Source organism: Paramisgurnus dabryanus, chromosome 2 (assembly GCF_030506205.2).
Source record: "Paramisgurnus dabryanus chromosome 2, PD_genome_1.1, whole genome shotgun sequence".
NCBI lineage: Eukaryota > Metazoa > Chordata > Actinopteri > Cypriniformes > Cobitidae > Paramisgurnus > Paramisgurnus dabryanus.
The window spans coordinates 19156784-19171352 of NC_133338.1; the positions used below are offsets into that span (position 1 = coordinate 19156784).

The window sequence follows — 14569 nt, forward strand, 5'->3', positions numbered from 1 at the left end:
AACACACATTTATAATGATTTCATCAGGCTTTAGAAACATTTAAAAAAGAACACAAAGAATGGCCTCTCAGCTACCGTAGTTGCAACTCTTGCGTCATCACAACAGGGTGTTCAATGCATCACCGTTTCTGTTTAATAAACGTTGTCCAACGTTTTGTCGGGGCTGAACGCAGCCCTGGTAACCTTGCAACAGTAAACAAAACAACGTACGCGTGGAAAATGGAGACAGGACTGCATGTAGTTACGACGATACAAGTTATTAATTTATTAACTGTGCAGCTTGTAATTGCCAAACTGAATGCATTTTTGATGAAGGCAAACAAGCAGCAAGGACATTAGACGACATCGAGCCCCATATATGGTAAAACAACTCCAGCGGAAACAGCTAGACGGTCGGTCCTGTGGGTTTAATGTTCGCTACATCAGAATTAATTCGACAAATGCGTTTACATCTCCCATTATTCGCATCTTCTCTTTTTCGCATAAATCAAAAAACACCTCAAGAGAGCGTAAAAACGTTTTTTTTTTTTCAAATTAAGGGATTTATAATCGAAATTTGTCGTTTATATCACTCGTTTTTGATGTGATACTTCAAAATGCATAAAAAAATCATGATAACGAGATTTGCACACAAAACCCCCCCACAAAAAAGCGAATTAGGTGCGCTTCCATCAAGTTGTTTGAGCGAATGACAGTGGTATCGGTAACCTAGTAACCTTGCAACAGTAAACAAAACAACGTACGCGTGGAAAATGGAGACAGGACTGCATGTAGTTACGATGAAACAAGTTATTAATTTTTTAACTGTGCAGCTTGTAATTGCCAAACTGAATGCATTTTTGATGAAGGCACACAAGCAGCAAAGACATTGCGAAGACGTCGAGCCCCATATATGGTTAAAACAACTCCAGCGGAAACAGCTAGACGATCGGTCCCATCTCCCTTTATTCGCATTTACTCTTTTTTCGCATAGAATCAAAAACCACCTCAAGCGAGCGTAAAAACTTTTTTTTTTTTTTTGCGAATTAAAGGATTTTTTTTATCGAAATTTGTTTTTGATGCGATACTTCAAAATGCGCAAAAAATCATGGTGATGGATACATGCGTCGTCTTAATGTCCTTGCTGCTAGAACCTGCATCAAAAGCATTCAGTTTGCCAATTACAAGCTGCACTGCAAATAAATGTACAACTTGCCCCATCGTGACTATAGGGAATGTTAATGTACGTCACCGCAGTGTTGCATTATGGGACGTGGGCGCCATATTTAGAGGCACCGCCGACCGCTATGCCATTTAATTGTGGGTGTGTTAAGCTAAAACTAGGTAAACTTGAAGAAGAACCGAAGAAATTGAGGAGTTTGAAAGAAAAAGAAAAGGGACCCTATCGGGAAAAACTAAGTGCTACTGCCAAAAAACTTTATTTGGACAAATAAACAGATCCATATGACTGGATTACGGATCCAGACGCACTACCTCCGCTCACAAATCTGTTATTATTACCTTGTTTTTGGATTGAGTGCATACACTTTGCAGGAGGTTAAGAGCTATAAATCCCTTCAAGCTCATAGTAAGATGACATTCTTCTTTCGGAGTTTTATGACGGTTGGCAAACCAGCTAAAAGAAATATGCCATTTACTTACAATGTATTAATACCTAAGTATCTTAATGATTCTATAAAAAAAAATATCCGTTGTATTCTGTGCAATGAATCAACACATGTTCATAAGATGGCACTTCTGTTCTTGGCCAAGTTATTAAAACAAACAAAATGCTAAATATTTAGCTAACGTTATGTCATTTTAAAGAGTCACAAGCAGTGGGTTTGAGCAATTGCATTTAATAAAAAATATTTGTTATAATCGTCAAAATTGTCTAAAGATTTATTTTAGGTTGATCAGAAATGAAGAAATAACGTTACATAATTTACATTTACAAGTTAGTTTGACAGTGTTAGCATAAAAACAAGACAATTTAAGTGGTTCTGCTTTTATTAATCACAATTACTGAATGACTGAAAATGCAGCAAACACACTCTCGCTGATGCAGGGATTTTTTTTGAAAAGTAAAAATTTAATCCTGATTGCGGCAGGTAAACCACGCGATCTGGCGTCTTTTCGTCAGCTCCTCCACCGGCTTCCCCCTAAATAAAAGCTGAAAAAACGTATTCCGTTGTTCAGTTTCCTCCCTGAACGATCGTGTGACCTGCTGTGGCAGTTCTTGATCGAGCAGTACTGACCAAACATATCGAAGTTTATTAAAATCTCGACAGAAAATACAAAAACAACCTCCAACACACTAACTCAAATACAGCGGGATAGGAGGCGATCCTGCAAATATGGCGGATTACTCATAATGCCACACGGTGTGACGTCAACTCCACATTCCCTATATGCCGTCCTGTTTCCATTTTTCATGCGTGTTTTGTTTACTGTTGGTTACTAGGTTACCAATACCACCGTCATTCCTCGAACGAATTAATGGAAACGCACCTCTTTTTTGCGAATTTAAAAAGATTCACTTCACGTTTGGATGGAACCCCTATCTAATATATTGTTTCAAACCTCTAAAGTCATGAAAGTTTAAATTAATTTTACACATCTTTGTTCATAGCATTTAATTATTCAAAACTTAATTTCAAAAAGTACTTGAAAGTGATGTATTTGCCAATGTATGGTAACTCATACTCGAAATTTTACCTATGCATTTAACACATCCAGCTGAGTAGTAAATACAGCCAAATCCACATCCAAAGCAGTGGGCCGTGAGATACGAACCGGCAACTTTCTGGTTGAAAGCCGAAATTTAGCTGAAGTAGAGAGTCTGACATAGTCAGGCTACGAGTCTCTAACCATCGACTAGATTCCAAAAGTGCTCGTTCCCTGACCGGGAATCGAACCCGGGCCGCGGCGGTGAGAGCGCCGAATCCTAACCACTAGACCACCAGGGAGCTGCTTGTGGCTAATGTCTGAAAGGGTAGTGTACTCAAATATTTTTTAGCATAATTGAAAAATAATTTATCAAAAGTAGTTGATAAAGCAGTGAAAACTTTAATATATAATATAAAATATTACATAATATAATATATTAGTATTTTTCAGTTGCTGAAGTACATTTAAGCTGGGGACACACCTAGCAGAAACATTCTGGACTCATCACACACAAAAGACTGTATCCATCGACTCAAGTAGATTTTAGTCTTTTTTTAGTCCAGTTTCATTTAAAATTTTCTATGTTTATGTTTATTGTGTCAGTTTTTACTTTTTTGGGTGTTGAAGGCCTTTAAATGGTTGAGTGTAGGGCTACTGTATAGAAGACCAATATGTCTTTATTCTGAGAATTAGTCACCCCTCAGATCTTAAAATGTTTATCTTCAGCAGTGAATGTTTGAAAAAAAATCTTGGTGTGTGTGGTTGTGTGTGTGTGTGTGTGTGTGTATATATATATATATATATATATGTATGTATGTATATATATATATATACTGACTGTTCACATGCCATGGTTGCAAAAGAGCCTCTCAACATAAGTTTTAATGTCACACCATATTATGTTTCATGCGCAGCACAAGCAACTTAAATATTCCATCAACCTCATACCATAACAGCCATACAGTAACAGTGCTTTTAATGTACCAACACTAAAAAAACATAATAAAAAAAAGTGTGGGACGTTCCTTCCATACAATAAGATCAACAATCTTTGCATGCACAAACATTGTTTAATCTTTAGTCTGCATTTTCTGGTAAAAAAGAACTGCTTTACAAGGATGTCTTGGTAAAGTAAACACAACTAAGCCATATAAATCAATTGACTTTGTAACTTTATTCAACTTAGTTGTTTGTATAGAATCCTATAGAATTTATTTATTATTATTTAAAAATAAAGAATTTCACTTAATGTAATTTAATATAATAATATGTAATTATTAAATTAATTATTATTAATTATTATACTTAATTGAATATATGCATCAATAAATAAGTATATTACAAATGTATTGAAAACAAGAACAGTTAAAACTTAATTCAGAGCAAACTCTCTTGGTAGAGTTACCAGAAATATGTGACAGCCTTTTAACTGAAATCTTTTCACATTGACACTTTGCACTTTACATATTATCATATGGATTTAATACTTCCCATATATGAATTCTCCTGATCCAACCTATGGCTGTATTACATAGACTTCAGACTTAGTCAATGTGTTTAATATGGAGTCATTATTTCTCTAAGCTCCATTTTGGATAATAAAACTAAAATTATCACCAGCTGACAGACATACATTATACTGGCAAACAACAGGAGAAGCTTGTGGGAGTCATTCTTTAAATGCCATTGTGTTTAGTAAAGACAATTAATATGGTCTCATGTAAACAGTGCCCATCTGCAACATTTTGAAAAATAGAAAGAAGAGATTAGATAGGCCCGGAAAGTTTCTGGAGGTGACATCACAGAGTAAATCTTTAATATTCTCTAAATGAATAAATAATTAGTTTAAAATGTTTCTTGGAGAGTCTGCATGTTCAATTCACTTTAGACAGTTTGCCAAGTTGTTAAGCGTCTGTGTTTTTCTATAGCTGCAGGGTTTGAGGTGTGATGAGGGCATGCAGTCTCCGCAGTTATCTCTACTTTACGTAATTTGCTAGATACTATTTGCACCTCAGTATTTCTGTACGTTTACAGGATACAATAATATCAGAGTGTAAATTGTTATATTTATTAAATGGATGCTGCATTATTGGCAGAATAAAAGCCCTCCCTGCACCGATATCTAACCCCACCCATGCTTTCATTCTTAATATTTTCAAACTTTAGTTTAAATACCAAACAGTGTTGGGCACCCTCGGCACTCCTGGATAGACTTTTTAAGTATAATCTTTGTAAAATTTACTCTATTTTACGAATACAGTGTCACTTTATTTTTAGGAAAGGAATCAAAAACAATAATGCTTAGGCAAACAGTTTTATTTATAAGAACATCTTAATAAACATTTCTTCTTTTGCAATCCTTTGTTGATTTTCAGTCTTTATTCTTTCCAAACACAATAGTATATTCTTACTTACACATACCCTTCTTTACACTTGACTCTTACCCTTGTAAACATTACGTTGCCATCATTTGAATCTTACTCATTCATCATTCATAAGATGTGACTTTTGCCTTTGTGACATCAAGTGATTCCTAATTACATCACTACAAGTCGTTTGCATTATCCTCTGTACAGACCACATAATCAACATACAGTGCATACTAAGCACTAAACACATTTTCACATACAGTGCTGTATGTGCACAGATTTGATCTGCATTTATTATGTTTTATTTAAAAAAATCATTGTCACTTATTGAAATGATCTGATATTCTGATCAAGCTTAAGAAAAAACAGCACACCAAACTTTCTCAAAGACAACTTCACGGACTGACCAGCAGCTCCAACACTGATATACTTAGAACACCAATAATTAAAAAATCAAGCTTTGTCCAAAAAACAGAGTACCAAAATTGACTGCCTCTGTTTGTCAAACATTTAAAATAATTGCAAATTTTAAGATAGTTTGATTTGTTAGTTTGGTGCAACAGAAATATCTGAGTCTGGGCTAGGATTAAATTTAATCATTAATTTCAATTCATGTAAACCTACACAACATTCTTGAAATAAAGGGTTTTAAAAAGTGCATTAGGTTAAGCAAAAAATTCTATCAAGAACCATTTTTTCACTGTATACGGTTCCTGAGATGGCTATGGTTCTTTATAGTTAAAAAGTATACATTTTTATTATAAACAATTCAATTCATTTCAATTGGAGATGTAATGTACTGTAATTGGCCCTGTCAAACGGTTTCTATTGAAATATTGACAACTTATTATATGATAAATTAATATAGGGCTATCAAAACGATAAAACACAATCATATAATAGGTACAATTCGATTTCACTTTAGAAATCAGAGAAAAATCAAGCAAAAATAAAACATACAACAGATAGTTACAGTGATATCTAGTGTAAATAGTTTGAGTATTTGCAGATTAAAATCTCTTATTTATTATCATAAAAAAAAAAGATTTGGGCAGAGTGACTGGATATTTGACTCCGAGTAGCAGTAAGCTGCATTTAAATACATAAAAGCTCTTACCTCTCATATCTTTACCAGAAATCATTTCACCTGACCTTGATCCTTTATCACTTTTGCCGAACGGAAGGAACTGCAATACCAAATCAAAGTGATCTGGAGAACACATTCGTTCACACACTCATACTTTACTGGTACCATAACAAAATAGAGGACTATCCCCTAAAAATGTTAATTCACCCCACCATCCACACAGTATTGTGTGTTTTTATGTGGTGGTCTATTTAATACCAGCAGGAAACGACAACAAAATATACAATATAAAATTGTAATCCATTCATTTTGCAGAACGCCTCTAAAGGAAGAGTAATGAGAAGCAAGGTCAGCAAAAGAACTTCAGTTAAAGGATAAGTGATGCACAAAGAAACTTTATGTATTTAATGAAATAACACTAACCATTTAATGTGCATTAAATGCCATGTAATTTACATATGCATTTAAAAAAATGTGGGCATGCGATTGTCATTCAATTTATAAATGGGTACCCTTTACCTAATATGACTGATTCATGCTTTGGTTAATATTTTTTTTAAGGTGCCAACAGAAAACTTTTTTTTTAACAATAAACTAAATTTATATTGTATATTATGCACAACTACAATTCCCAGCAACTTTCATAAAGATTTGAGAGACAAAGCAGTTTACAACACAAGTGCGATACTGAAACGGAGAACTACAATAATAACCGGGCAATGTTATTTTGATAAGGATGATTATGATGATGTTTGTGATGGTAATCATGATTCCAAAATATGGTGAATAGGTTCAGCACAATAATGTGATGTAGTGTGGCTCCTGTGTAAAAACAAAACAAGAATACATTAGTAACTGAACAGTTGTACATTTCAAGATTGTACATGTCAGTAATGCAGGGCACAGTATCATCTAACAGATTAGTTACCTAGGTCATCCAAAAAATCAAGTATGATCCTGTAGTCACTAAAACCTTCCTACATTTGATAATAGCTGGACTATTGGTCATAAAATCATTTCAGTTTATGCATCTTACATTTCTCCCTGTGGTGCCACAGGGTACTCTGACTGATTTGTTTACATGAGACACTTCAGTCAAAGCACATCTCCGGGTCTTTCCCTTTAAGATAAGTTTGTCCTATAAAAAGTTCACCCTTCTGCAGCCCAAGTGTCTCAGGTCAGTGAGTCTTGATATCCAACAGCAGGTGGTCCAACATATGTCAGCACAAACACATGCTACAAACTGGCTAACCTTTCACTCCTCCCAATGCTATGCCAACAGTAGTGACATATAATTACACTTGGGGAAATCTGTGAGAATGCTATTTTATAAGATATATTATAGCCTAAACTTATAATTTTGTTAAAGGCAATCAAATTGTGGTGCCAGTGCATATCTTTTAAAAACATGAATTTAAACCTCAGACAAATATATCTACCAATCAACAGTACATTGTATAATTTAATACGTTTTGTTTAATTCAAATTCTAAATTTGAGATTGCTTTAAGTCATGAATTTTCTTTGGGAGGGGTGCACCCTACACAAGTAGGAGTGCACGGCAAAAAGTTTGAAAACCACTGTTCTAACCATAGACTGTAAAAAATATGAACGTAGTGTCCGGGACTTCACCCCCATAGGTTTGTGAAGAGCTTTTTTTAATCCAATAGTTGGCGGGGTCTGCTGTCGCCATCTCGGCATCGTGTCACCCGGCATCACTTGCGCCAGCCTAGCTCGAAGGTAGTGACAGCAGTGGCAGTTCACCGTAACTCAATGGCCACGCCCTTAATTATGAAGAACTTTTAGGCTTAATATAATTTAAACGGATGAGTTACAAAACATTCACCCCCCTCACAGTTGTCATGAAGGGCAAAATAGATATACAGACCAAAAACACTTTTTGTATCAGGGTGTAAACATGTTTATTTCTGCTGTAAAGTTGAGCGTTTTAACATGTGGGATCTATGGGATTGACTCCCTTTTGGAGCCAGTCTCTAGCAGCCAGTCGATGAATTGCAGTTTAAAGGGATAATTCACCCAAAAGTGAAAATGCTGTTATAATTTTCTCACTCTCATGTTGTTACAAACCTGAAGAAATGCATAAAAGGAAGATATTTTGAGGAATGTTTGTAACCAAACTGATTATGAGCCCTGTTCACTTATAGGAAAACAGAATACTATGGAGATGAATGGGGCTCATTACCGGTTTAGTTACAAACATTCCTCAAAATATCTTCCTTCGTGTTCCTCAAAACAAAGAAATTTATACAGGTTTGTAACAACATGAGGGTGAGTTAATGATGACAGAATTTGTATTTTTGGGTGAACTATCCCTTTAAGTCACTACCGTGTTGGCTTCACGATAGAGAGCGAAAGGTTGCCTCTTGGTTCTAACCCAAATGCTTTAAAATAGTATAGGCGTCTATTCACTTTCAGCATCCAACAACTTTAAATAACCCATCAAAACAAAAACAGTAGCCATAATGGATTTGTTACTTCTGGGTGAATAAGCCTAATTTACAGATGCAAATATACCCCAAAAAGGCACATGTGCATCAATTCTTTTCAAATAGCAATTGAGGGAGCAATTCTTATATCTATGAGAAATCTTTTCACTGCAAAGTGCCAAGTAATTCAGCCTAAATGGTATATTTACAGTTCTAGAACTTCTGTTATAATAAATGTCTTTAATTATTATTAGACATCCTTGCTATAATTTTGATCAATGCAGATACTTTATAAGCCTAAACAATCTGCAAGTAAATTCTAAATTGTAAAAACTAAAATATTTCTTGATGTTTGAAAAATTTAATACATTTTAAATACATTCTAAATTAGATGTTTAAAATGTATTGTATTATTGCATTTGTACACAAAGGTTTTAAATGCAACGTTGTAGTTATTGATTTAATAACAACAAATCGGCATACTAACTTTGTTGTAATAATACACAAATATTTCTTTCTATATTTTCAGCTTAAGTCTAATGCTAACTGCATGTAAATGTATTGAAAAACTATACTTACACTTTCATTTAATATGAGTAAGCCTTTACCGATGCTCCACCACAAAGCTCATGGTTGTGCCATCAAAGGAGGGGGGAGCGATGATCCTTGGCCCGTGCTGCGAGGTTATGCTGATGATAGGCTGCTTACTGTTGGATAACCTGCCGGTGGTAACGTGTTGGGCTGCGGACATTGCTTGTGACGATTTCCCAGATGGCATATAGTAAGAGCTCTCCATGTAAGCCGCATCCTCCTGCTGTCCCATTTGTATGTGGGATTTAGCTTCTTCATCTGCCTCTGACTGCATTGACAAATGGGACTGAATAGAATGGGTGGGGATCATTGTGGTTGGCATGTATCCTGGGTAAAACATGTAGGTATGGCCATAAGCTCCTGGACTGAGGGCGAGAGGAGATATTGGCAAGGGCACAGGGGTCATTGGAGGCTGCTGAGGCATAGGGATGTCCACATACTGCCCAGTTTCTGGGTCAAAAAGACGCCTGGTGACCGGCTGGACCGGAGTGTCCACCAGGTAGTAGTTTCCAGTGGTGGGATCCAAAAGCATCTTTCTTTGGGTGGGCTGAAAGTGCTCTGTTTGGACCGGGGAAGGTTGAACTGCAGGGGAGAAACATATCACTTGAGGCTGAGCAGCTTGCATCGTAAAAGGCAGAGATGTATGGTAAATAGTGGCAGTAGGGGTATCTGGGGACCGTGTCTCCATGGCAATAGATGATCGCTTTGGGGACGGATGGATCTCTCTGTGTCCTCTTACTTCACTGTGACTGGGATAAGATGGTGGACTGGCAGTTTTACCTCCCGTGGGTGGAACGGCTGTTTTCCCGAGTCCAGATCTGTTCGTTTTTTTAAAGGCGGAGGTGGCGTGGGGCTTCACAGGTATGGTTAGGTAGTTTTCAGAATCTGCTGTGGAAGTAAACTGAAGAGGGGCAAACTCAGTCTCACTGCCATTTGGCCTTTCTCTCTCCTCTATAATGCGCTTTCGTTGAGATGTCTTCAAGCACACCGGTAGTTTTGGAGACTTTGGTGCCAGGCCCTTGGAAGTGAGAGATGCTGGTGATGACACATCTGTTTGCTGTGTTTTTATTGAACTTGTTGCTGTGGCTAAAGGCTTTTGACTGTGTCTCAGGGGTGTTTTCTTACTGGGTGTTGCTGTTAGCTGTATAAGTGTTTTAGGGTCAGTTTTCTGTTCGTGAGTGATTGGAGCGGTTGATGGGTTGGGGGTCTCCTTGTCTTGTTTTTTTGCAGGCATCTCAGGCAGAGGTCCAACAGATGAGGCTTTATCTGTGTTTGAATCTTGTCTCACAAGCCTATCTGTGTTTATTGTGGGAGCAATAGCATTGCATTCCTGTTCCTCCAGCATCCCCCCATGCTCTTCCCTGGCAATAAGTGAGAGCAGGTGGCTATCCGTTATTCTTTGCGGCTCTGTTTTTCTCTTCCATTCTTTCTTGTCAAAAACATACAGCTGCTCCATCGTTTTGACAGCAGCTTGCAATTTCTCCAAGGCAGCCTGGTTGGCAATCTTGGGTTCAGTTTTTTTCTCACTTATGTCGCTCATTTTATCTTGTTTATTGGTACTGGCCTCAATTCTTAATCCAGCTGTCACCTCTTGCTTTGGGCTGTCTAAAGGCAGTGTGTTAACTGCTTTTTGGATCTGCGTACTGTCATTTTTGGCGCCCTCTGTAGGAACTTGTGGGGATGACGCGTCCTGCTCAAGTACATCATCTGAAAATCTTCGGTTAGATAAGTCTATTAAATTTTCAGATTGCTTGACATTGCTATTTGTATTCACGGACTGACATTTAATCACTATGGGCGAGAGAGAAGCTGAATTTAGGTTTGAGCTCTGCTTTGGTGTTTTGTGCTCCCCTTCTGAAGTCAAATGGGTAGACTTGTCTTGACTGTCTAAAGGCACAAAGTGGTACAAGCTCTTAACTAATTTACGCACGTCTCTAACCTGGTGTATAGGTGGCTGAAGTTTACCCTTGTTATCTCTGATGTCTCTGACTATGAAGTGAGGAATTTTCTCACCCGACGACTCACCCTTTAACGCAGCAGGGAGCGCTTGGCATCTGGTGTCATCCGCTGTCTTTAACAGCCCCGCAACGTTACAGCTTATATTGGGAGTTAACAGCTTCGCGATATCGAACGTGTCGTTTTTGTTGTCTCGTACGCTCCGTAAACTAATTTTAATTTCTGGCGACCTGGATTTTACAGCGCCGCGTGATGCGTCTGAAACGTGCAAGGTGTTTGAGCGCAATTTCTCTCCTTGATCGCGCGCGGAATCAATTATATTCGGCGGCGATTGGCATTCCCTCTCCGCGGACGGAAGCTGGATACTTGGCACGAACAAATGTGACATTTTAGTGTGTTTGCTGGTCGCCGAGTCGACGTTTAAGTTCGTTTCCCTCGGGCACTCGTCCGGCGGTTGCAGTTTCCCTTCAGGGTTTTTATCGTTTTTATTTTCCTTTTGAAACTCTAACTCCTCGTCCTTCCACGATCTGAACGCGCTATTTTGGCTTCGAAGCAGAGTGCTTTTGGATGCTTCGAATGCTCCTTTTTTAGTATCATTCGCAGCTTCATTCGCCGACTCTGAATTCGTTTCTGGTGCACTTGTAAAAGCCTCTTCTTTGCGACCGTCGTCTTTGGCATCGCTTGAACTACTGTCCACGAAGTCCCCAAGTTCATCCACGCAGGCGATGGTGTAGTCAGAGTCAGCCTCTGAGAATTTCGAGCTTTGCCTCTGCAGCCCTTTGGAACTGTTCCTTTTCACTTTCTCCTTCTGCGCTTCGTGTTCGTGCGTCGCAAAACACGGAGAAGGCGCGTGGTGGGTTTCGCAAATCTCGCCCCTCTCCATTTTGCGCTCCTGCTCAAACTGTATTTTCTTGGAGATGACATTTTTGAGGAGACTCGATGCGAATACTGCTTTCTTGTGCGTGTCTTCCATGGTTTCCCATGTATTGCAGGGTTGCTGGCTGGCCTCACTCTCCTGAGCACTTGGCAAGGTGTTTGTAACTTCATCTGTGGAACGTGATCCTCCAGCGTTTTGTGCAGTTTTCACGTGCCTTTCATTTTCTGGCTGCCCGGATTTAACATTACACCGAAAATTTAATGTTTCGGTTAGCCTTATGACCCCACTTTGACCTTGTGAAAACTTCCCCATAAGCTCAATCTTTTTCGACGATGCGTTTTTACGACCAACTAAATTGCCATTGATAGCAAATATCTCAACGGGGGGCGCTCGCATACTTGTTAATGTCAGCCCTGTTATTGCCTTACCGTCCTTCTTTCTGGCGAACTGTAAGTTTGATGTGGTGCCTTTACTAGCTAGAAAACTTTGATCTCGTGATTTAGACATGTTTACATTGCCATACTTTAGGTCAACAAACGTCGACCACCTGTTGATTCCCAGTCCATGCTCTGATGCCGAAGACTCACTGGAAGTACTAAAGTTAATGGCATCGAAATATGGGTATGCCAAACTTTTAAATGATCTGGCAGTGAGGTTGCGCACCTCCTTATCTGCGTCATCCAGCTCGCTCACTGCGCTGGACTCACCGCTTGAGTACTCGTTCACATCTTTGCTTTTCAGTCTGCTGCCAAAGTGCAAGCGCCCCGGCACAGCGATAAAACACTTTGCGTTGTCACGCGCTTTGTCGTCTTTTGCATCCACCTCTTTCAAAACATAACGACTTATATCTCCACGTTGTTTGTCATGAATGTTACTTGGCTCATTTATAGCGCGTGAAGTGGCTTTAATGGATAAGTGAATCGGCCCGGCGGTGTTCTGTTTTTTTGACAGGCTCTCGCTTGAGCTGGGACATTTGTCGGAATCACAGAGATTGTAGTCCGGTTTATTACTGACAACTGCAGCGCTTGTCGTGGCCTGCGCGTGATGCCTTTTCATACTTGCTTCTTTGGTTACTATCGTTTCATCGCTGTCTAAAAAAGCATAATCCACAAACGAGTAGACCTGGTGATCGCCTTCGATGTCCCAGCTCGATCCCGTTTCATAGTCATAATCCACATCATGGTCTAACTCCAAAAGCTGGATTTCATGGGTTGTAATATAATGAGACTCATCTTCATGAACTTCTGACGTGCCATCATCTGAAAGCACCACGGTAACATCGTCGTCCGATTCACTTTTGCTGCTGCTCATATAAAGTTCTGTGTACTGATCATTGTCATTGTCTGTGCCTTGTGTCTCCAACTGTCCGGGCGCGTTCTCTGAATTAAGGTCCCGTTCGGCATGTGATTCGGTACAGTCCATGTCATTTTTATTGACTTGATGTACTTTCGAAGGGTCTGTTTCAATAAAGCAAGACTTTGCCGCTTTCTCTTTTAGCTTGCAGTCCATTTGACATCCGGAATAATTATTGGATTCGTGTATTTTTTCACTTGATGGATTTAAATAAATCCGGTCAAGCTCGTCTTGGAGTTTGTATAAATCCCTCGTGCCGCTGTTAGTAATTATTTGACTTGTGTCGCCAGTACATGTCGCTTTCACTGCATTTGTGTTGTCTAATTTTAGATCCAGCAAGTCGTTTAGATCCACATAATGGGACTCGTCCTGCGGAGTTATTAGGCGCAAATCCTTGTTGGAAATCAAATTCTTAAATGAAGCAGTGTCGTCTCGGTAAATGAGCGTTTTCTCCGATGCCGCCATTGGCTTTGTTGGATGCGAAGCTGTAGTTAAAAAGTTTTTGATTTTTAAAGAGACACTTGTCCCCAGGAATCCCTACTGCACTGCCTGATGTCCAAATCTAGTGGGGTTGAGGATCTGCGCTGCCTTCTTCACTCACAGCTGCTAGTGTGGCACTTAAGACCGTCATTTTACAAGCGGTGACAGCGCAGATCACACACATCCACGCGGGAGCTCCTTTCAGCAATAGGCTGCTTTCTCTCACAGTATCATCTGAAACCACCCCGCCGATTTTCTCCGAGGAAATATCATAGATATTGTCGTAATAATGCGAGATCGGGGGTTTATCCGAACACAAACAGAGCATGCGTTCCATGACATAGCCTGTTGTTATGCTCTGTCACTTAAAATGCGTATGACTGCAAATTTAGGGTCGGTGACGAAACGAGAACCGGCTATTTTTGAACTAGGATGTTATGTGAAGTGTTTTGTTACATAGGCTGACTCCACGACACAACATTTGTGCTAAAAATGAATCCTTCTTAAGCCTCTCCCTCAACAATGTGCGCACCCGAGGTGACTTAACAAAAGAAACATGCAACGGCCAAATAATCACTCTTAATCATGTGAGGTACTAGTAAGGAAAGGTTGACACCCTAACTGGACAGTTACAGCATGCCAAATGTATGAGAGGGATTTTGTTCTGTCAACGGCACTCGAGGTTTATAGTGAGCTTCTTTTGAGGCAGGATCACGAGGCAACCATGAATACAGTTGAATATTTGTTACAAACAGTGGGGG

General features: G+C 39.0%; 1 protein-coding gene and 1 non-coding gene across 2 annotated transcripts; both read right to left on the minus strand.

The window, feature by feature from the left end:
* Positions 1-2876: 2876 nt before the first annotated feature.
* trnae-cuc (transfer RNA glutamic acid (anticodon CUC)) lies at positions 2877-2948 on the minus strand. Its single transcript has one exon. It is a non-coding gene; the product is annotated as a tRNA-Glu (tRNA).
* Positions 2949-6484: 3536 nt separating this feature from the next.
* c2h4orf54 (chromosome 2 C4orf54 homolog) lies at positions 6485-14176 on the minus strand. Its single transcript, XM_065269747.2, has 2 exons — positions 9131-14176; positions 6485-6927 (listed from the first exon to the last, which is right to left on the minus strand). Exon 1 carries the CDS (start codon positions 13791-13793, stop codon positions 9156-9158), a length of 4638 nt encoding a protein of 1545 aa, XP_065125819.2. The 5' UTR covers positions 13794-14176; the 3' UTR covers positions 6485-6927; positions 9131-9155.
* Between the last annotated feature and the right edge of the window lie 393 nt (positions 14177-14569).